The sequence below is a fragment of the Dryobates pubescens genome, chromosome 34 (assembly GCF_014839835.1).
Source record: "Dryobates pubescens isolate bDryPub1 chromosome 34, bDryPub1.pri, whole genome shotgun sequence".
In the NCBI taxonomy this organism is placed as follows: domain Eukaryota; kingdom Metazoa; phylum Chordata; class Aves; order Piciformes; family Picidae; genus Dryobates; species Dryobates pubescens.
Window position 1 is genome coordinate 4,265,598 of NC_071645.1, and position 23,485 is coordinate 4,289,082.

Consider the following 23,485-nt stretch of genomic DNA (forward strand, 5'->3'; position numbering starts at 1 on the left):
GGAGCACAGCCCTGTGAGGAGAGGCTGAGCGAGCTGGGGTTGCTTAGCCTGGAGAAGAGGAGGCTCAGGGGAGACCTTCTTGCTGTCTACAGCTCCCTGAAGGGAGGTTGTAGCCAGAAGGGGATTGGTCTCTTCTCCCAGGCAAGCAGCACCAGAACAAGAGGACACAGTCTCAAGCTGCACCAGGGGAAGTTTATGCTGGAGGTGAGGAGAAAGTTCTTCCCAGAAAGAGGAATTGGCCATTGGAATGTGCTGCCCAGGGAGGTGGTGGAGTCCCCATCCCTGGAAGTGTTCAAGAGGGAAATGGATGTGGCACTTGGTGCCATGGTTTAGTTAGTCATAAGGTGTTGGGTGACAGGTTGGACTTGATGATCTTTGAGGTGTTTTCCAACCTTACTGATTCTATGATAAAGCCAACCCAAGCAGGATCTCAGGTGCTCTGGCTGATCAGAGAGAAGTGCAGTGGTGGAACTATCACTCAACTCAGAAGGGATTGGTGGTGTTTGGAGATCAGTTGCATGACAGCAGAACCACAATTTGGGATCTGGCACAGAAAGGTCCTTCAGGGAAAAATCCAAGTGGCTTTAAGAAGACTTTTTCAGGCCAAGCTATTCAAGTGCCTGGTCGGTTCTGACCCTCTCCAGAGCAAACTCCTAATTCCACCTACTCACAGACAGCAGCTGCAGTGTGGAAAATCCCTCCTGCTTGAAAGGAGCTGAAACCTGAGCCCTTAAATGTGAGGAGGTAGAACACCACTTACTGCAACCTTCAGCAGTTCTGGGGTTTGGTAGGTAGAGATCTTCCCTAATTAAACTTCCTAATGAGAAAATCCAAGCCAGGGATTAACAGGTCCATTGGAAGGGAAGTTTGGGTGCCTAACTCCCAGGTATCTTTAGGATCTTCTGAAAACTCAGCCTAAATCTCTCTGTGTAGCCTTCACAGTGAGCAGTGCCAGGCACCCCACACGAGGAACGCAGGCAGGACAGCACAGGTTAGTTGGGTGGCTTGGCCAAGTCAGGGGCAGTGTCTCATCAAGTGGCTTCCTCTGAAGCCTTCATGTTCTGCCTGATCTAGTTCCAAACAGTGGAAGGAATGGGATGATTTGAGTAACAGTGTCAGCTGCCTTGGAGGAGGTGCAGCACAAGCTTCCACTAACATCAGGCCAGCTGTCCATCACAGGGTCATGGCTATCCCTCACTCCCACAGTTAGGCAGGGAGGTAACTTCTTTCAGGATCACATCTTCGGACAGGGTAGGGTAGGGTAGGGTAGGGTAGGGTAGGGTAGGGTAGGGTAGGGTAGGGTGGAAAAGACCTTTGAGATTATCGAGTCCAACCTATCACCCAACACCATCTAATCAACTAAACCATGGCACCAAGTGCCTCATCCAGTCTCTTCTTAAACACTTCCAGTGATGGTGAATCTACCACCTCCCTGGGCAGCACATTCCAATGGCCAGTCTCTCTTTCTGTGATGAACTTCTTCCTAACATCCATCTTGAACCTCTGCTGGCACAGCTTGAGACTGTGCCCTCTTGTTCTGGTGCTGGTTGCCTGGGAGAAGAGACCAACCCCCACCTGGCTACAACCTCCCTTCAGGTAGTTGTAGACAGCAGAAGGGATGGGACTTTTTCCTAGGACTTGTAGTGACAGGATGAGAGGGAATGGATTGAAGCTTGAGGAGAGGAGATTAGGAAGAAATTCTTAACTGTGAGGGTGGTGAGACACCGGTACAGCTTGCAGGGGGAGGTTGTGGATGTCCACTCTGGAGGTGTTCAAGGCCAGGCTGGATGAGGCCTTGAGCAACCTGGGCTGGTAGAAGGTGTCCCTGCCCATGGCAGGGGGTTAGAACTGGCTGATCTTTAAGGTCCCTTCCAACCCAAACCATTGTACCAATCTGAGAATCTCTGCTGGAGCCCAAATCCAGAGAGAAAGGAGAAGTCCTCTCACAGCAACCCATAAGTAACCCTGCTCAGGGAGAACACTTTGGTAAACACACTGCTGAGTTTCCTGCCTTTCTCTCTGTAAGGTGCACTGTGGAATCTGGTGCTTGTGCCTACCTGGAATCCATGTTTGCCTCTCCACCACGTGGTCAGCTCCTTTGGTGGCATATCGATAACAGACACTATGTCTCCCACCTGCAAAAGATGGGCAACATCAATCACAGCCTGCAACGTGGCCAGGAGGAAAGCACAGCTCAAACATCTGTGCTCTTCAGCACTGCAAAAGAGGAAAAAAGCCCTCTGCAACCTGGGAGCAACTGCAGCAACACCAACCTTGAGACCCCTGCCTGGGGGACATCACACTGTGAGGAGCAAGAGCCCTTTCAGATCATTCGGCCCAACCATCCTCTAACTCTGCCACGGCTGGGGCTAAACCATGGCCCTCAGCACCACATCTCTGCCTCTTTTAAACACCTCCAGGGATGGGGATTCAAACACCTCCCTGAGCAGCCTGTTCCAGGGTTTGAGAACCCTTTCAGCCAAGAAGTTTCTCCCAATGTCCAACCATTTCCTCTCATCCTATCACTTGCTCCTTGGGAGAAGAGACCGATCCTCACCTGGCTCCAGCCTGCTGTCAGTGAGGTTGTGGTCTCAGTGAGGTTGTGGTCTCAGTCATGTTGAGGTCTCCCTTCAGCCTCCTTTTTTCCAAACTAAACCCCACAATTCCCTCAACTGCTCCTCCCAAGACCTGTCCTCCAGACCCTTTCACCAGCTTCATGTCTTCTTGTTTCCTCTCACAGCAAAACAAAGCTCCATTCGTAGAACCATCTAATCATAGAATGGGTTGGGTTGGAAGGGACCTCCAAAGGTCATCCAGTCCAACCCCCCTGGAGTGAGCAGGGACATCCTCCACCAGACCAGGGTAGAGTACTTGACACTGTCTATTTAATCAGCAAAGCTGTGTTTTAAAGATGACTTCAGCTCCTGTGACTTCCCTCTGCATCCAGCCCACGGCAAATCCAATATTCGACTCCATCTTCTAAGCTTCACCTCACAAAACTTTCTGAAAGCCACTGACTGTGCCTCCTGCTGCACAGACAGAGAGGTTACACCCTCCTGCACAGGACAGCAAGGAATGCAAGCATTTCTCTGTACCTCAAAGGACAGCTCATCTGCTGCTTGGGCAATGTATCTCTTGATAACGTGGGCAGCAGCGATAGCAGGGACGTTAATGGACGACTCCTCGTGGACCAGCAGGTGGTTCCCCTTGTTATCAATCTGCAATGAAGAGCAGAGCAGAGTGGGAGGCAGCTGAGGACAAGCAGGGAGGGATTTTATTGGTGCTCATACGTGGCAGAACCTTTAAGCTGATTCACAGAGACAGCACAGCCCCAGGGCCCCCCGAGGAGAGCGGCACAGACAGGCAGCGCAGGCAAACAACTGCTGAAGAGTGTTTGGGAAGGTCGAGCGTCCCCAGCCAGCTCAGGAGAAAACATCCTGCACTTGTGCTTCTCTGTGTACAAACAGCAAGGTGGCAGGGAAGCTTTACACCTCCCTTTCATCACCTTGTTTGTCCTCAAGTACTTCGAATGGTAACATCAAAGAGGACTACAAACCCCCCCTGCAATGCTCCAAACCTCCCTGCAGTGCTAAAGGAAGGAAGCAATGCTGCCAAACTCAAACAGTCTGGCACTTCCAACATTCCCTCCACCTCTTTAGTCCTTCTTTTAGAACCTGCCACTTAATCACAGAATGCCTTGGGTTGGAAGGGACCTTCAAGATCATCCAGTCCCAACCCCCCTGCCATGGGCAGGGACACCTCTCGCTGGACCAGGCTGCTGAAGGAGGGGACATCCACAACCTCCCTGGGTGACCTGTTCCAGTGTCTCACCAGCCCTCACTGTTAAGTATTTCTTCCTAATCTCCAGTCTAAACCTCCTCTCTTCCAGTTTCTAAACCATTCCCTCTCATCCTATCACTACAAGCCTCTGTTAAAAGTCCCTCCCCAGCTTCCTGGCAGATCCCTTTCAGGTACAGCTAATGCCAATATATGCCAGCAGACATTGCTCCTTCTCCTTGCTGCAGCCCCCAGCCCCCTTCCAAAATCCCAAGACTTTAGTGCCCCTGCAATAAACTCTCCACCACAAATGCCACTGTGTTGCATCTGCCACAGCTTTGCTGTAACCTCCTGATCCACTCTCTTGCTGTAAATTCTAGTGTTCATTTCCCCCCTACAACTTCCTTCCTCTGGGAGGCTTCCAAGAGCTGAGGTTTCCAGGATTTTTTTCACATCCCAAAGGATTTCAGGGTGAGGAGGATATCAGCAGGGAAAACAGCAGGAAATCACACTCCATCCTTATCACCACCATTTGAAAACGAATTGCAACAGCCTAATAATAGTTGTTTCTATTCCTGGCATGCAGCAGCAGGCAGTGGAAATATCTCTAGCAGACTAATCAGGACCAGCGCTGCTGACACAAACCTGCCCTCAAACACCCAGCTCCAGTCTTTCCTGCTCTCCTCCCCCAGTGAGGGCTGCTGTTTGAGATGGTAGAAGGCCATGAACAGAGAAACCAAAGCTGCAGCTCTGATTCACAATGTGGAGACAGCGCTCTTAGAATCATCGAATCAGTAAGGTTGGAAAAGGCCTCAGAGAGCATCAAGTCCAACCTGGCACCCAACACCTCATGACTACTAAACCATGGCTCCAAGTGCCACATCCAATCCCCCCTGGAACACCTCCAGGGATGGGGACTCCACCACCTCCCTGGGCAGCACATCCCAATGGCCAATTCCTCTTGCTGGGAAGAACTTTCTCCTCACCTCCAGCCTAAACTTCCCCTGGCACAGCTTGAGACTGTGTCCTCTTGTTCTGGTGCTGCTTGCCTAGGAGAAGAGACCAACCCCCACATGGCCATAACCTCCCTTCAGGGAGCTGGAGAGAGCAAGAAGGTCTCCCCTGAACCTCCTTTTCTCCAGGCTAAGCAACCCCAGCTCCCTCAGCCTCTCCTCACAGGGCTGTGCTCCAGACCCCTCCCCAGCTTTGTTGCCCTTCTCTGGACACCTTCCAGCAACTCAACATCTTTCCTAACCTGAGGGGCCCAGAACTGGACACAGGACTCAAGGTGTGGCCTAACCAGTGCTGAGTACAGGGCACAATGACTTCCCTGCTCCTGCTGGCCACACTACTCCTGATGCAGGCCAGGATGCTGCTGCAAGCACAGACTGAGCTCTGCTCAGCACTGTAACCAACAGTGGCAGGTGATGGTGGTTGGTTCTGGAGCTAATGGCATGGAAAAAAAATGGGCAGGCATCACAGAATCCCAGAATGGGACTTGGAAGGGACCTCTGGGGATCAGCTAGCTCAACCCCACTGCTAAAGCAGGGTCACTCACAGCAGCTTGCCCAGGATCACAGTGCCCAGATGGGTTTGGAAACTCCAGAGCACACGACTCCACAATCTCTCTGGGCAGCCTGCTGCAGGGTTCCAGCACTCTCACTGCAAAGAGGTAGAACCTCCTGGGTTCCAGATTGTGCCCACTGCCCCTTGTTTTGTCACTGGGCATCACTGAAAAGAGTCTGGCCCCATCCTCCTGTCCCCCAAGGGTCCTTTAGCTCTTGCTGAGCACTAAGAAGATCCCTTCTCACTCTGCTCTTGTCCAGGCTGAACAGCCACAGGATTATAAATCCTTCTGGAAAGGCAAGAGAGCATATCTGTGGCTTAATCTGCTGCTCAGGACAGGAAATAAAGACTAACCTGAGCTTCATACCATACCTCCATCCATGTGAGAGCAGGCCCACAGTTGATCTTGTTGCCTGCAATGGCCGAGAGCCGTGACAGGTAAGCCATCAGCATCTGGGTGACAAGCTGGAACAGAGACAGACAGACAGGTTTCTTGTTAATGCTCCACAGCAAGGCTTCTTCAGATGTGGAGAGACCAAAAACTACCCTTTGGCACAGGCAACCCACAGAGAAACAGCAAAAGCAGGGACACCTACAGTAGATTGCCCAAGATCACAATGTCCAGGTGGGTTCTGAAAGTCTCCAGAGAAGAAGAATACACAACCTCTCTGGGCAGTGTGTGCCAGTGCTCCAGCACCTTCAAAGATAGAAATCTCTTGCCTATGTTTAGGTGGAACCTCACTGGTTCCAGTTTGTGCCCATTACCCCTTGTCCTGTCACTGGGCACCCTTGAATAGAGTCTGACCCTATCCCCTGTGTGGTGCTCAAGGCCATGTTGGATGAGGCCTTGAGCAACCTGGGCTAGTGGGAGGTGTCCCTACCCATGGCAGGGGGTTGGAAGATCTTTAAGGTCCCTTCCAACCCAAGGCATTGCCTGGATCTCTGCAGTGTTTGCTGCTGTACCTCTGGACTGTCCTTCAGGGCATCGGAGCGGGGCAGCTCGGCGAGCTGGGAGAAGCGCCGGTCATAGATGCAGAGGTGAAGGTGCTTGTCAAGGACTCTGAAATCTTCATAGCTCCTCTTCACAATCCAGCTCCTCCCCTGCACAAACACAAAAGACAAACCACATCTTCAGGGGCTGCTCACCAGTTTGGGTTAGATGAGGAAAGCACAAATGTGTATAGAAAGGGCTGAGAGCTCTGGGGAGTGCTGTCAGAAGAGACCTCCTCATAGCATCAGAGAATCAATAAGGGTGGGAAAGACCTCAGAGAGCATCAAGTCCAACCTGGCACCAAACACCTCATGGCTCCAAGTGCCACATCCAAACCCCTCTTGAACACCTCCAAGGACAGGGACTCCACCACCTCCCTGGGCAGCACATCCCAATAGTTAATTCCTCTTTCTGGGAAGAACTTTCTCCTCACCTCCAGCCTAAACTTCCCCTGGCACAGCTTGAGACTGTGTCCTCTTGTTCTGGTGCTGCTTGCCTGGGAGAAGAGACCAACCCCCACCTGGCTCCAACCTCCCTTCAGGTAGCTGTAGATGACAGAAGGGATGGGACTTTTTCCTAGGACTCGAAGTGACAGGATGAGAGGGAATGGATTGAAGCTTGAGGAGAGGAGATGTGGTGCTGAGGGTCATGGCTTAGCACCAGCCTTGGCAGAGTTAGAGAATGGTTGGATTGGATGACCTGAAAGGGCTTTTCCTACCAAAAAGACTTTATGACCACTCTTCTCCATGCCCTTGCACATGCTGGAAGTGCCTCAGCAGCATCTTCCTGCTTTAACTGGGGGACAACTCATGCTCAAGCCAGCTCTCAGTGTTCCTAATTCTTTCACCAGTTATTGGGATGTACCAAAGCTTTGAACTTCCACCTGTCCTGCAAGGACCTGGCAGCTCCTCCACACTGGAGGTGTCTTCTGCAGAGATGCAAATGACAAAGTGGTTTATAAACAGCATGAAATTCGATTCAACAGAGAGAGGAAAAGATGCAACCAGAGATCTGAAGGTAGAACTGAAGCCTGCAAGATTTCTGGCAGGAGCCCCAGGCAAATCTTCAGCTGAAGTGGGGAAAAAAACCCCCAGCACCAAGCCACCAACCTGTGATGAGTAACACCAGCTGAAGCTTTTACTCCTTGAAGATTTAATTCCCCTAATTAATGCATTGCCAAGACACATCCTGCTGCAGGGGACAAGGAAGGGGCCGTGGCAGCTCAGTGTGATTTGCTTTGTGAAGCTTTTCATATCTGATGGTGCTTCTAAACTCTTCATGGTCTATTCTGATCGATGAGAAGATGCTGTAATAATGCAGCAGTTTCCAGGTCAAAGCACTTCATGAAGACTCATTACTCCTCTCAGCCCCTAAAATGAGGCTGCTCCTGCTGGAGAGATGTGGGCACTTGCCTCAGACCACCCCCACGCTCCCCACAGAGCTTCCCCACCTCCCAGTTCCAGTGCAAAGTGATTTCAGAATGAATCACAGGGGTGTTGGAAGAGACCTTTCAGATCATTGAGGCCACCTGGTGACCCAATGCACCACTAGACCATGGCCCTCAGCACCACAGCTTTCAAACCCCTCCAGGGATGGGGACTCCACCACTGCCCTGGGCAGCCTGGTCCTCACTTGACAGCTCTTCTGGGGAAGGAATTCTTGCTCACACCCAACCTAAACCTCCCCTGATGCAACTTGAGGCCATTTCCTCTCATCCTATAGCTTGTTCCCTAGGAAAAGAGACTGACCCCACTTCACTACAGCCTCCTCTTCTCCAGGATGAACATCCCCACTTCCCTCAGCTGCTCCTCCCCAGCCCTGTTCTCCAGACCCTTCCCCAGCTTTGTTGCCCTTCTCTGGACCTGCTCCAGCCCCTCAATGTCCTTCATGGTGTGAGGGTCCCACATCTGAACCCATGGTACAGCCTCAGCACTGCCCAATACAGAGGGACAAGCACCTCCTTAATCCTGCTGGCCACAGCATTGCTGATCCAAGCCAGGGTGCTGGTGGCCTCCTTGGCCACCTGGGTACATGCTGGCTCATCTTCAGCTGGCTGTCAACCAAACCCCCACAGGTCCTCCTCCACCAGGCAGTTTCCAGCCACTCTGCCTCAAGCCTGAAGCATTTATGGGGTTGTTGTGCCCCAAGTGCAGGACCCCAGCACTTGCCCTTGTTGAACCTCATACGACTGACCTTGGCCCAGCCAGCCAGCCTGGCTAGATCCCTCTGCAGACCCCATCCCAGTCCCAGTCCTGCCAGACTCATTTGTAACAAGCACCATTTCAGAGCCTGCAAGGCAACAGTGGATGCAAACCCTGGAATGCACCAAGCTAGACCTTTCCTGTCCCACTCACTTCAGACAGCTCCAGCCCACGTGTCCATACCCCTGTGTTCAGACCACAAGACATCACAAGCCCACAAGGAAGGCTCCACACAGGACAGAAGCACTTTGTCATCTCCATGACTTCTGTCATTTTAACTCCCCATTTAAAGGGCAAAACCCCAAACCAAGGAGTGCAAGTGGAATGATCTTCATGAAGGTGACAGCCTGTCCTATTTCTCCACCTTTTGCAGCCCTGTAGTTCTTGCTGTCAGGAAGCTGCCAGCACAACCTTCAGCCCAGGGAGGTTTAGTCACCAGCGTAAGAAAGGACAGAAAAAGCAATGGCTGCAACCCTGTCCCTGTTTCTGGGCAAGACATCTCCATCCCACCTCATACCCTGCCCACACAAACCTGCTTGTCAGATGATCCCAGGCTGTCACTGATCCCATGACATTTTCATTCTCAGGCTCCTTTTGGGATGAGTTAAGACAGCAAGGGTTAAATTCCCAAGCTAGCAATCGCTGGGGGTCAGCAAACCACTGCTGCAAGAGACAGGGTGTGCAGGACCAGCCATGGACAGTCAGCCCTGGCCAGTCAGCCCTGGCCAGTCAGCCAACGCTCTCCTTGCTGCTGCTGCTGCAACCCATCCTACACCATCACGCTAACGAGGCTGCTAATAGCTGGAGGAGGCTGATTAAGGAGCAGGGGTGGCTTACCTCACCACAGCAGAGGGGTTTCTTGCCCCACCATCTCTCTGGGAGGTTCTTCCTGAGCTGCTGGACAACTGGTGGAGCAAGCCCCCGAGCTGGCTCAGTGGGAGCTCGGTGCAGAAAGGTAACCCAGAACCTCCTGCACCTTCAAGCTGCAGCAGCTCAGCAGCTGCTAAGCAACCAGCCGAGCTAGCCCTGCGGAAGCAGAAACAGCCTCCATAAGAGGGGTGGTGCCCACGTCTGGGGGCCAGAACCACTAGCACCGTTCCCAGGGAAGTCAGGCCAACATCTGCAAACACAGCCCTGGCTCTCAGGCTCTTGTGCCAAGGGACTGCAGGATAGCAGTGGGAATGGAACCTACTCGTTCTACAGCCGCATTCCTCAGGGCTGCAAGTGCAGAACACAGGTTTGGGAGCAGCAATTCATAGATTCCCAGAATGGTTTGGGTTGGAAGGGACCTTCAAGATCATACAGTTCCAACCCCCCTGCCATGGTCAGGGACACCTTCCACTAGGTTGCTCAAAGCTTCATCCAATCTGGCCTGGAACACCTCCAGGAAGGGAGCATCCACAATCTCCCTGGGCAACCTGTTCCAGTGTCTCACCACCCTCACTGGAAACAATTTCTTCCTGATCTCCAGTCTAAATCTCCTCTCCTCAAGCTTCAATCCATTCCCCCTCATCCTGTCATTCCAAGCCCTTGTCAGAAGTCCTTCTCCAGCTCTCCTGTACCCCCCTTCAGGCACTGGAAGGCTGCTTTAAGGTCTCCCTGGAGCCTTCTCCAGGCTGAACAGCCCCAACTCTCTCAGCCTATCCCCACAGGGGAGATGCTTCAGCTCTCTGATCATCATCATCATAATCAATACTTCCATCCAGCAGAAAGTTATCCCAACCCCCTAAAATGGGAACCATTCCCAGTATCCTGCAGGGGATCTTCTCAAGGATTCAGCCCTTCAGTCCCAAACCTGGGTAGGACAGACTTCATAAATCAAGCCTCACATGAAGATTTCAGTGAGGCCACACAACAGCTTCAGGATCTTTAAAAGGAAAAACTGAGCAGTGACTTAAAGCAAAACCCCAAAGTGGGCTTTGGGAACTTCATTGGACAGCAAGGTTCACAATGAAAGGCATCATGAGAATGATGGAATTCCTCACAAAATGGAAAACCTGGGCTCCTCCCATGCTCCAGTTTGCCCTCTGCTCCTTTCCTCCTGCTTGCTGTGTAGGATTTAAGGTATGATGAAAGCCTGCAGGCTGCAGAGAGCTCCTGGTAGTATTTTTATCAAAGCAAGAAGAAACCTGATGCTCAACCAAAAAATGATTGGAGAGTTCTGAGTTGATGATTTAATTCCCACCAAGACAGAGATTTGAGCCTCCCCTTAGCACAAGCATTACCCCATCCTACAAAGTCACCCAAGCTTCACATCCCACGAGAGGAGCTGCAGAAGGACAAGGACTCCAAGCACCAGCTCCACAAGCAGCATCTGATCAAGGGGCCTAAGGAAATGCTGGGCTGGGGAAAATCACATTTCAAAGGAAGGCATTTCTAGGGTTTTAAACCATTCTCTGCATTGTCATTCCCACAGTAACAAAGATCCATCTTGGCTCCAACACAGCCTTCCAGTCCAAACCCCTTAGCTCTAAGAGGGGCTCCCATGAGCTGAAGGCCAATTCCATCCAGGGATATTTTCATGTGGATTCAACTGTCTTCACTTTTCTGGCAAGAAGCAATCCTTCTCCAGTCAACAGTGTACTCAGAAGCATCCAGCTACACTAAAGAAGTTCACATGTGGTCAAGATGTCTGAAATGATCCACTTGCAACCCAAGCAGGCCAACATTCTCTGCAAATAGGATAGGATAGGATAGGATAGGATAGGATAGGATAGGATAGGATAGGATAGGATAGGTTGGAAAAGACCTTTGAGATCATCAAGTCCAACCTATCACCCAACCAGTGATGATGACTCCACCACCTCCCTGGGCAGCACATCCCAATGGCCATCTCTCTCTCTATGAAGAATTTCTTCCTAACATCCAGCCTAAACCTCCCCTAGCACAGCTTGAGACTGTGTCCTCTTGTTCTGGCGCTGGGTGCCTGGGAGAAGAGACCAACCCCCAGCTGGCTACAACCTCCCTTCAGGGAGTTGGAGACAGCAAGAAGGTCTTCCCTGAGCCTCCTCTTCTCCAGGCTAAGCAACCCCAGCTCCCTCAGCCTCTCCTCACAGGGCTGTGCTCCAGACCCCTCTCCAGCCTCCTTGCCCTTCTCTGGACACCTTCCAGCAGCTCAACATCTTTCCTAAGCTGAGGAGCCCAGAACTGGACACAGGACTCAAGGTGTGGCCTAACCAGTGCTGAGCACAGGGCACAATGACTTCCCTGCTCCTGCTGGCCACACTGTTCCTGATGCAGGCCAGGATGCCATTGGCCTTCTTGGTCACCTCGGCACACTGCTGCCTCATGTTCAGCTGCTCTCCACCAGTACCCCCAGGTCCCTCTCTGCCTGGCTGCTCTCAGCCACTCTGCCCCCAGCCTGTAGCACTGCCTGGGGTTGTTGTGGCCAATGTGCAGCACCTGGCACTTGGATGTGTTCAATCTCATGCCCTTGGCCTCTATCCATCTGTCCAGCCTGGCAAGGTCCCTCTGCAGAGCTCTCCTACCCTCTAACAGATCAACTCCTGCCCCCAGCTTGCTGTCATCTGCAAACTGACTGCTGATGGACTCAATGCCCTCATTCAGATCATCAATAAAGATATTAAAGAGCATGGGGCCCAGCACTGATCCCTGGGGGGCACCACTAGTGCCTGGCTGCGAGAAGCCCTCAACCTGCCAACATCTGTGCAGGGGAGGATTCCTCTCTGTCCCTCACTGCCCCTGGCTGCGCTCCAGCAGGCAGAGCTTTCCTCTCCCACGCTCTGACCAGCTTTGCTCTCTAGCACCTAAGATTTATTTAGTTTTGAGGCAGGGACAGACCTTTCTTCTCTGGTTCAAATGCTTGTTTCCTGAGAGAATTCACATGGATGCTCTCATGAACCTTCACCAGTCCACGTGGAGAGGGAGACCAGCAAATGAGATGAAAATCTATGGCAAAAGTCACTGCAGTTTGACCCCACTGTAAGAAAACACCCCAGATTAAATAGCAGGGGAATGGCCAGCATCCACCAGTGGAGGTGACTCTGCCATGGGGGTGACTTCTCCAGCTGTCTGGGCCCTGGGTTCTGGATGTTATTCCAACATGACCCTTCTGCCCTTTTTTTCTTTCAAGTCACACTGGAGAATGGCTTCGAAATTTAGTCAAAACAGAAGATGAGGCTGCTGGAATCCATCACTTCCAGCTGAGCCAGGAAGTGTTTGGAGCTGGTGCCTTTAGCTAAGCTTAGGTTTGTTTACCAGAATGTCCTGGGTGATGTCAGGGCTTCTGGGGTGTGAGTGGAACTTAGGGAAATTAGAAATCTCTACAAATTGAAAGGAGTTTGCACTAAGGCAACACAAAGCTGCTCCTGCAACCAAAATGGATCCTGCTTCATTTCTGAAGGAATCAGAGAATCACAGAATCCTTTTGGTTGCAAGAGCCCTCTAAGATCATCAAGAGGGATCTAAGATCATCAAGAGCCCTCTAAGATCATCAAGAGCCCTCTAAGATCATTTGAATCCACCCATCACCCATCCAACCCAACACCACCATGGCCTCTAAACCACATCCCAAGTTCAAATCCCTTGAACACCTGCAGGAATGGGGACTCCACCACCTCCCTGGGCAGCCTGTTCCAACACCTGGCCACTCTTGCAGTGAAGAAACTCTTCCTAATCATAGAATCATCATAGAATCAATAAGGTTGGAAAAGACCTCAGAGAGCATCAAGTCCAACCTGTCACCCAACACCTCATGACTAACTAAACCACAGCACCAAGTGCTACATCCAATCCCTTTTTGAACACCTAGGCAAAGGCTCAGCTATCAGAAGATGAAGGGAACACCTGGACAGATGGATTGTAAGGCAGAAGGCAGAGAAGGAAGGTCAGGGTATTTTTTGTGGTGAATCCTTAATAGCCTTATTCCACAGAAGAAATTAATCTCTTTCAATGTTAATTAGCAGTTTATTATCAATTAATTGCAATCTGCAGGGAAAATGAGGATTTAATGGCAGCCACTGCAGCTGTTCCCCACTGAAAATTACACTTCCTTCCACCCCCTGATTTCAGTTAGAGACAGGAACACTAAACCCACATGTGGGAACACAAGGTTGCCCCAGGAGCAGGTCTGAGTGCCAACAGAGTCATGCTAGATGTTGGATATTGCTGTCTACAACTCCCTGAAGGGAGGTTGTAGCCAGGAGGGGGTTTGTCTCTTCTCCCAGGCACCCAGCACCAGAACAAGAGGACACAGTCTCAAGCTGCACCAGGGGAGGTTTAGGCTGGAGGTGAGAAGAAAGTTCTTCCCAGAAAGAGAGATTGGCCATTGGAATGTGCTGCCCAGGGAGGTGGTGGAGTCCCCATCACTGGAGGTGTTTAGGAAGAGCCTGGATGAGGCACTTGGTGCCATGGTTTAGTTGATGAGATGGTGTTGGATGATAGGCTGGACTTGATGATCACAGGATGTCATGGGTTGGAGTGTTCTGTTCTCTTCCAAGAGGTGTATGTGGCCTTGTGCTGCTGCACTGACAGCAGCCATGACCTTCCAGAGGTCTCTCTGGCACTCAGAAGAGGGCATCGATGGGCCCAGGCCAATGGGATGAGCTTGAACAAGGTCAAGCGCTGGGTCCTGCACTTGGATCACAACAACTTAGCAGGGGATTTGGAGTGGATGATCTGCAGAGGTCCCTTCCAACCCCCACCATGGAGGGATTCTGGGATTCACAAACTAACAGGAGCTTCAAAGCATGGAAATCACTAAAGCCATGATGGGACATCTTTAACTGGAGCAGGTTGCTCAGATCCTCCAACCTGACCTTCTGTGCCTCTTTTTTCTCCCCCACTATCCTTTACTAATCTCCTTGTCCTACATTTCAGGTCCAATCAATCTGTTGTCTGGAAGTGCAGATGCTCTTCCAAGGTCTGTGAGCTTTATTTACATGCAAGTGGTTCAGGTCTGAAGCATCACAACTCACACACTGCCATTCTCCTGGTGGCTGCTCAGCCACCTAACACCCACCGTTACTCCTTGATCACAGGAACTCTGCAGCCCACAGAGCAGCTCCCCATGGAGCTGGTTGAGTCTCCATCCCTGGAGGTGTTTAGAGGATGCAGGGATGTGGTGCTGAGGGACATGGTTTGACAGCAGGCTTGGTGAGGTTGGGTGCTGGTTGGACTTGATGATCTTGGAGGCCTTTATCCAACTGAAGCAATCCTATGATCCCAATGAGGCTGCTCTGGACTCTGTCCCAAAGGGCTGACAACTGCCCCAAGCTACTATTAAAAAGGGATTTATGTTCAACTCCTCTATCAGGAACAAACATCAAGGCAGCTAAGAAAAACAGGAACAGCCACCACAATCCTCCTCCTCTTTTGGATTTGGCCCAAGGCCAGCCCTTGAAGAAGCTGTAAACCAAGTCAAATTGCAAAGCTGCCCTCTGCAATGCCTCTAGACTTGCTTACTTATGGGGCAGGATCCAATGCCTCTACAGAATCAAGCCAACTGTGCTCTTCAATTAGTGGCTGGGCCCAGCCTTGTCTACAAAGCACCACATGACAAGGAGCAGCTCTGCCAAGAGGCATCACTAAGAGCAAGGAACCACAATTGCTATCCTGTCCTCTTAGCTTTCAACAGTGATCTTCACTCCTGCTTCGGTACAACACAATTTGGGTACAAGAGGATTGATTGAACTCAGAGCTTGCTTTCTGAAGGCAAGATGCCCAAAGGACATGACAGGAACAAACCACCATGTAATTGTAAAAGATTCTGCTGCTTAAAAAAAACCCTTTCATGGCAGCATGGCCCTGGGAGAGGCTATTTCGGTCTCAGAAGTGATTTTTCCTCTTGCTCATGGTCGAGCATTGGAAAAGGCTGCCCAGAGAGGTCTCTTCTCTCACTTCAGTTCTCTATAGGGAGCTTATAAGTGAGGGAGATGTTGGTCTCTTCTCCCTAGTACCAAGCTGGGACATTGAGACTCCTGAATGTGTCCAGAGAAGGGCAATGAGGCTGGGGAGAGGCCTTGAGCACAGCCCTGTGAGGAGAGGCTGAGGGAGCTGGGGTTGCTTAGCCTGCAGAAGAGGAGGCTCAGGGGAGACCTTCTTGCTCTCTCCAACTCCCTGAAGGGAGGTTGTAGCCAGCTGGGGGTTGGTCTCTTCTCCTAGGCAAGCAGCACCAGAACAAGAGGACACAGTCTCAAGCTGTGCCAGGGAAGTTTAGGCTGGAGGTGAGGAGAAAGTTCTTCCCAGAGAGAGTTGTTAGCCATTGGAATGTGCTGCCCAGGGAGGTGGTGGAGTCCCCATCCCTGGAGGTGTTCAAGAGAGGATTGGATGTGGCACTTGGTGCCATGGTTTAGCAGTCAGGAGGTGTTGGGTGACAGGTTGGACTTGATGATCTTTGAGGTCTTTTCCAACCTTACTGATTCTATGATTCTAAGTGATAGGAAGAGAGCAGCCCCAAACTGCACCAAGGGAGGCTTAGGTTGGAGATTAGGAACAATTTCTTTCCTGCAAGAGTGGTCAGGCATTGGAACAGGCTGCCCAGGGAGGTGGTGGAGTCACCACCCCTCAGGTGTTCAAGAAACCTGTGGCCATGGCATCTAGCAGCTACATGGACACACAGACCTCTGAAGGCATTGGTAGGGGCAGGAGACTGCAGCCAGACTGCAGAGCCTTCACCTGAATTTGTTGCTTAATAGAGAACACAGCTTTTGTTCAGGCAAACCTTTAACCAACAGAGGCAGGAAATGCAGTGCTAAGGAAGGAGAAGCCCAGTAAGAGATACTCCAAAAGTGGATTTTGAGGTGGGTAGGGGCCAGCTTGGATGCTCCACAGAGAGATTCCACCAACAAAGAGGAGGCCAGATTTTGTTTTCTTTTTTTCCCTCCCCTCTAAACCACACAAGGATCTAATTGTGTGCTAAAGCTTGGGCCTCAGACATCTGTTGGAAGACCTGTAGCTCTTCACAGGAAGACACTTGGTGGCACTTACTCAAGTGAGTGTTCTGTAGGTGTTTTGAGCTTCCCTCACACGAGATGCAAGCGATTCATACCTTAAAGCAGCAGCCTCTAAGACAAAACCCAACCATACAAATGTTGGACTCAAAACTCCTCCTGCAAGCAATTAGTGGTTTTGAGTCTGGGCTATCAGAGCAGACAGGACCAGCAAGCCATACTTTAGACATTAGCAGTCTGAGTAAGACATCTGCTTCTGTGACAATATATTCCACTCTCTTCTCCCCACAAACCACCCAGGATGGGGAGTCCTGCCTGTTCTGCCTCCTGGGAGCCCAGTTTTTTCCTGGCATTCTCACTGCTGCCCTTGGAAGCACTCATTACTGCAACCATGCTCCCAAGCCAGGCAATGCTGGCTGGGGGCTGCCTTCAGAGCTTGGCAAAGGCTGCTCTTCAGGGAGAAGATCGGGGAGGTGGTCTGTTCCCTAAGTACCTAGTGACAGGTCAAGAGGAAATGGCCTCAAGCTGCACCTGGAGAGGTTTAGGTTGGGCACTAGCAACAGTTTCTATCCTGCAAGAGTGGTCAGGCATTGGCACAGGCTGCCCAGGGAGGTAGGTGGTGGACTCCCCATCCCTGGAGGTGTTCAAGAAACCTGTGGACATGGCACTGTAGGACATGGTTTAGAGGCCATGGTGGTGGTGTGTTGCTGGTTGGACTTGATGATGATCTTGGAGGTCTTTTCCAACCTTAATGATTCTATCATAAGATACTAAGCTTGAATCTCTTGCCTGGCAGAGCTGGGAGATGCAAGTGGCATACATTTGCATAAATGTCTCCATCTAGCACACCAGAGACCTGATTCCATCAATCAAAACCAACACACAGCAGACACCAGAACAGGGCAAAGGACTGTGCATCCTGCACAACAACTGCTGGCCAGGCACTGGCACAGGCTGCCCAGGGAGGTGGTGGAGTCCCCATCCCTGCAGGTGGTCAAGAAACCTGTGGCCATGGCACTTGGGGATGTGGTTTAGTGGCCATGGTGGTGTTGGGTCAATAGTTGGACTCAATGATCCTGGAGGTCTTTTATAACCAGGTCTCCACTAAACCGTGGCCCTCAGCACCACATCTACACAGCTTTGAAACCCCTCCAGGGATGGGGACTCCACCACTGCCCTGGGCAGCCTGTTTCAGGGCTTGACAACCCTTTTGAGGAAGAAATTGTACCTGTTGCAGGACCTCATAAACCTTTTGGGGAAAGAATTTTTCCCAACACCCAACCTAACCCCCCTGTGGAGCAACTTGAGGCCATTTTTCTCTCATCATATCACTTGTTCCTTGGGAGAAGAAACCAACCTCCACCTCCTTTCCTCCAGACTAAACACCTCTAGGTCCCTCATCTGCTCCTCACCAGCCCTGTTCTCCAGACCCTTCCCCAGCTTTGTTGCCCTTCTCTGGAGCTGCTCCAGCCCCTCAATATCCTTCTTGGAGCAAGGGCCTGAAAAACTGAACCCAGGACTTGAGGTCTGGCCTCACTACTGTCTAGTACAGGGGGATTATCCCTGCTTTAGTCCTCCTGGTCACACCACTCCTCATCCAAGCCAGGATGCTGTTATCCCTCTTGGCCACCTGGGCACAGCCTGGCTCACATTCAGCTGCTGTCAACCAACACCCCCAGGCCCTTTTCCACCAGGCAGTTTCCAGCCACCCTGCCCCAAGCCTGGAATATTCATGGAGCTGTTGTGACCCAAATGCAGGACCCAGCACTTGGCTTTGTTGAGCCTCATCCCATTGGCCTCAGCCCATCCATCCAGGCTGGCCAGATCCCTCACACCACCCCTGCCTGGATTCTATCCTTGTCTGTTTCCTACACAAACCCCAGACTCCAACATTCTTCAGAGACATTTTCCTCCCTGGCAGGAACACACGTGGCCTTCTGTCTGCACTCTGCAAAAGTTCCAACTCCAAACAGGATTCCTCTTCCCTACAAGCTTGCCTCCAACTTCAAGCACTTGCAGATTGTTCCACCCCTCCTTTTATCATGGAAAGGGATTTTGTCTGCCTTTATTGTAGGAACAGCAACCCTTCAAGAGCAGCAACTGAACATAGAATCATAGCATCAATAAGGTTGGAAGAGACCTCAGAGATCATTAAGCCCAACCTCTCACCCAACACCTCATGACTACTAAACCATGGCATCAAGTGCCACATCCAATCCTCTTTTTAATACCTCCAGGGATGGGGACTCCACCACCTCCCTGGGCAGCACATCCCAATGGCTAACAACTCTCTCTGGGAAGAACTTTCTCCTCACCTCCAGCCTAAACTTCTCCTGGTGCCTCTCCTCACAGGGCTGTGCTCCAGACCCCTCCCCAGCCTCCTTGCCCTTCTCTGGACACCTTCAAGTCTCTCAATGTCCTTCTTAAATTGAGGGGCCCGGAACTGGACACAGGACTCAAGGTGTGGCCTAACCAGTGCTGAGCACAGGGCACAATGACTTCCCTGCTCCTGCTGGCCACACTGTTCCTGATGCAGGACAGGATGCCATTGGCCTTCTTGGCCACCTGGACACACTGCTGGCTCATGTTCAGCTGCTGTCAACCAGCAGCCCCAGGTCCCTTTCTGCTTGGTAGCTCTCCAGCCACTCTGACCCCAGCCTGTAGCACTGCCTGGGGTTGTTGTGGCCAAAGTGCAGCACCTGGCACTTGGGCTTGTTGAATGCCATCCTGTTGGCCTCTGCCCATCTGTCCAGCCTGGCAAGGTCCCTCTGCAGAGCCCTTCTGCCCTCTAACAGATCAACTCCTGCTCCCAGCTTGGAGTCATCTGCAAACTTCCTGATGGCTGACTCAATCCCCTCATCCAGATCATCAATAAAGCTATGGAACAGATTGTCAGATGTGGGGGTTCAGAGCCTACCTCATTTGGAAAGTCAGAGCAGTGGGGACATCTGATACCTGCCCTGCCATTAAACTTGTTTCTAGAGCTGACACATTGATATTTCTTGAACAGACTTGGCTGCTCTTCTGCTTTCCTCAGTTAGGATTACAGCAGCCATGGAATCCTTAAGGTTGGAAAAGACCTCAGAGGTCATCAAGCCCAACCATCCCCCCAGCACCACCATGGCCATTAAACCATGCCCCAAAGTGCCATGTCTACACATTCCTTGAGCAGCTCAGGGATGGGGACTCCACCACCTCCCTAACATGTCCTGAAGGTGAGCTCAGCATTCAAGTTAAAACCATGCCAGCTGACTTGGAACAAAGGAAACTCCATCTACATGGCTCTAAAAAGAACCCCAAACCAGACCAGATCCTCACCAACTCTTTCCAAGGTCATTTCAAGCCCTAAAACTTTGCATTCCTGTTTACATTTGTTCCACAAGCTCAAACCAACCCTGGCTTTCCACTCTTCTGAAACACTTGGAACAACTCTCTCTGTATTCCCACCACTTCTTAGCAGCTAATAAACTGGATTAATATTTTATTGTTGAGGTCCCTCAGAAAAGCTGAAGAGAGACTTAATTCCCCTACCCCTACCCAGAACCTCACACAAAGCTTCTCTTCCACAAGCTGACAAATACAACTCCAAACCCTCCCTTTTTATTCCCCTCACCCCCAAACCTTATCTGGGAAGCTTTTGCAGAACAGGCATCAAACCCAATAATTCTCTTTACACCACTGAAATTATCCTTACAGATGGGAAAGAGTGGGATAGAATTTCCTTAGCCTGAATGCTGAGCCAAACCCAGCTGAGCCTGGGTGCTTGCAAAAAAAAACAACCTCCAGTGCTCAAAAGCTTTGTGTTTGCTGCCTGCTACAGAGTGAAATGACAAAATGAATGCCTGGTGATGGCCCACACCACACAGAGCTGCTGTCAGCGCAGGCCATACTGGCCAAGGCACAGCATTCAACCCCCAAACCCGGGACTTTCAGCCTGTTTTCCTCCTGCTCTCTAATCTCAACTGGCCAGAGTGGCCACATGCCCTTGCTTTTCCAACTCACAAAGATCCTGAAGCTTTCAAATGGAGCTTTAATTACCACAACTCCTTTTCCCTGTGTCCCTCTGAGAGCTGAAGGAGACTTCTCCAGGCTGCTGCAGCAGGATGAACACCGGTGCTGGCAGCAAGCCAAAAGGTGAGCAACACCAAAGCTGGTTTACAGCCTTCCCACCACCACCCCCCCACCATGGTTTTTTTCTTTCTCCCTCCTTCAATATTTTTGGCCTGATACAGCTGCATCCTGCCAAAATCTCTCCCCACTGCACTATCATTCCATGAGCTATTTCACACCTCCCATCCAACCCTACTGTGGGGCCAAATCCATCCAGACACCGACGGGCTCCAACGCGTGACGGAATGGAATCTTTCCCTGGACATTAGGAGAGGCCATGAGATGTCAGGGGTGAAGCAGCTCCATGCTGCTCAGCTGTGCAGCTCCTTTCCATGCCTTTCCCTTCATTGAATCCAGATGCCACAAGTTTCTCAGCTTGTAAGTAGCTGAGAGATGGGGACACGGATGGACCTGCAAGAGGTGAGTCACAGACTCGGGGCGGGGAGAAGTTCCAGCTAGGCAGAAGGATGACTTTAAAAGGAAAGGAAAGAAGGAAAAGGTGACTAGTTTCATGGGCAGCCTTTAAAAGGATGAGGCCAACCCCCAGTGCTCCCATTTCAGTTGAGTAATGCTGGAAAAAAAAGTGTAACATAAGCCCTCAGCAGCTGGGCTTGACCTACTGGACAGCCAAAGCCCTCAGCAGCTGGGCTTCACCTACTGGACAGCCAAAGCCCTCAGCAGTCAGACAGGATCTACTGGACAGCCAAAGCCCTCAGCAGCTGGGCTTCACCTACTGGACAGCCAAAGCCCTCAGCAGCTGGGCTTCACCTACTGGACAGCCAAAGCCCTCAGCAGTCAGACAGGATCTACTGGACAGCCAAAGCCCTCAGCAGCTGGGCTTGACCTACTGGACAGCCAAAGCCCTCAGTAGTCAGGCAGGATCTACTAGGCACAGCTCACCTCTGCATTCAGCACTGTGAATGTAGCCTCAAACCCAACAGCCAGGAGGGAAGGCAAAGTTCATCTCTGCCTTCAGCACTGTGACTGCAAGTCTCAAACATGAGGACTCAAAACCCATCCCAACTCCAATTTCCTTCAACCCCCTCCAAAAATGTCCCTTCTGTCACTGTGCTGCTCTTGGCTGGGGCACAGACACGTGTCCACTGCCACATTTTCTGACAAGAGGGCAATTATTCTGTGTGTTTCTATCCCACTGACCACACTGCTGTGTCTCAGCCTGTTCCAAGCTCCACCTCCCCACCAGAGCAGAAGCTTTGCCTCCCTACAGCAGCGTGCACAAAGAGGGAGGGCAGAAGAGCAAGGTGACTGCACATTGATGTTTCTGTGGTTCTAATGCCACCAGGCTGCTAAAAACACAGAGAGAGGCAGAGCCCACAGCGGCTTCAGCCTAAATTGCTGAGAGGTGCTCAAGAAGTGCCGAGATGAAGCATGGAAAGAATTGAGCTAAGAGCAGACCCAGTGCAGGCATTAAGCCTCAGTTGATGCTGTCAATGCAGTCTGTCTCCTATAAACATCTGCATCCAAAACAGTAAAATCAAATCCCCATTTGGGCAGCACCTCACAGCCACTACAGCCCTGGGAGCAGATGGGGACCTGGGGCAGAAAGCAGCAGATCTCTCTGCTTGGTTTTGATGCCCCGGCGGCAGAGGCAGCGAAAAGAATCTCACACTGCAGACCTAACTGGGAAGAGACCAGGAATTCCCATCTCCTGGCTGCCATCAACCAAACCACTGCCCAGCATTCTGCTGCGTGCCCTTCCTCTGTCTGTGTGCCTGGTGTGTCCCTGTGGCAGGGCACAGCCCCCCAGCTGACAGCCACACGTCGGCAGAGCCTCAGCACGCACGCCCGGGGCTGCAGGCTAATTGCTGTGCAGCTCAGCACAAGCTGCAGCAAGGATTATTTGCTTAACAGATTCCTTTTCCTCCCCTCCATGCTCTTTTTCTTCCTACTTGCTGGTTACAATGCCACAACCAGCATCTGTCTGAGGAGCAGCCTTCTAAGGAGCATCCTCTTGAGAAGCATCCTCCTGAGGACCAAGCGAGGCAAGGAGTGGAAAAAACCCACACGTGCTGCAGGAAGGTGTTGTACCCAGATATTTCAAGGCTGTGCTGCCAAACAGAGTGCAATCCAGCCTGCCAAATGAGCTGAGGGACAGAAAAGGTGGGCTTTACCTGACAGGAGATCTGCACCAGGTAGACCAGTTCCTTGGATTCACAGCCGTTCCTCGTTACTTCATTCTGTTCCTCCGGGAGCGAAAGCTGCGCCGAGGGAGAGGGGAGGGGGTGGGGAGAAGAGGAAGAGAGAAAGCCCAGGTCAGTGAGCAGGATAAGCCAGGCATGGCAGAATGCACAGCACTCACAGCAACTTGCTCCAAGACATGCTGAGTACCAAGGAACTGGGGAAGTGCTTGCCTGTCTGGAGCTGTCAGACAGAAAAGAGTCAGCACTCAGGGTTAATCCAGACCCTCCAGTGCCACTGGGATCTACCCAGACCCTCCAGTGCCACTAGCATTTACCCAGACCCTCCAGTGCCACTGGGATCTACCCAGACCCTCCAGTGCCACTAGCATTTACCCAGACCCTCCAGTGCCACTGGGATCTACCCAGACCCTCCAGTGCCACTGGGATCTACCCAGACCCTCCAGAGCCACTGGCATTTACCCAGACCCTCCAGTGCCACTGGGATCTCCCCAGACCTTCCAGTGCCACTGAATTTTGGGCACTGAGTTTGATCCAGACCCTCCAGTGCCACTGGGATTTGCCACAGGGTTTCACACAAACCCTCCAGTGCCACTGGGATTTGGGCACTGGGTTTTACACAGCCCCTCTGGTGCCACTAGGTTTTGCCCCTGGCTTTCACCCAGACCCTCCCCCTCCAGTGCCACTTCACCTGACAGTTCAAAAGTCAAAACATGGCTCAGAAATAAAGCCAGGAAGGCAAAATTGTTCCAGGCAGGGATTAAAGCTCTG

The 23,485-nt window shown here is 51.6% G+C and overlaps 1 protein-coding gene across 3 annotated transcripts in view; it reads right to left on the bottom strand.

Annotated features, from left to right (window-relative positions):
- The window catches only part of ARHGAP32 (Rho GTPase activating protein 32), a 191,773-nt gene that overhangs the window by 77,873 nt on the left and 90,415 nt on the right, over positions 1-23,485 (bottom strand). For all 3 annotated transcript variants that reach the window (XM_054176227.1, XM_054176225.1, XM_054176224.1), the window contains 5 exons: positions 22,688-22,774; positions 6,307-6,444; positions 5,716-5,808; positions 3,096-3,218; positions 2,058-2,135 (listed from right to left, as the gene is read on the bottom strand). In XM_054176227.1, the coding sequence (XP_054032202.1) occupies positions 2,058-2,135; positions 3,096-3,218; positions 5,716-5,808; positions 6,307-6,444; positions 22,688-22,774 (519 nt within the window). The remainder of the gene's footprint in view (positions 1-2,057; positions 2,136-3,095; positions 3,219-5,715; positions 5,809-6,306; positions 6,445-22,687; positions 22,775-23,485) is intronic.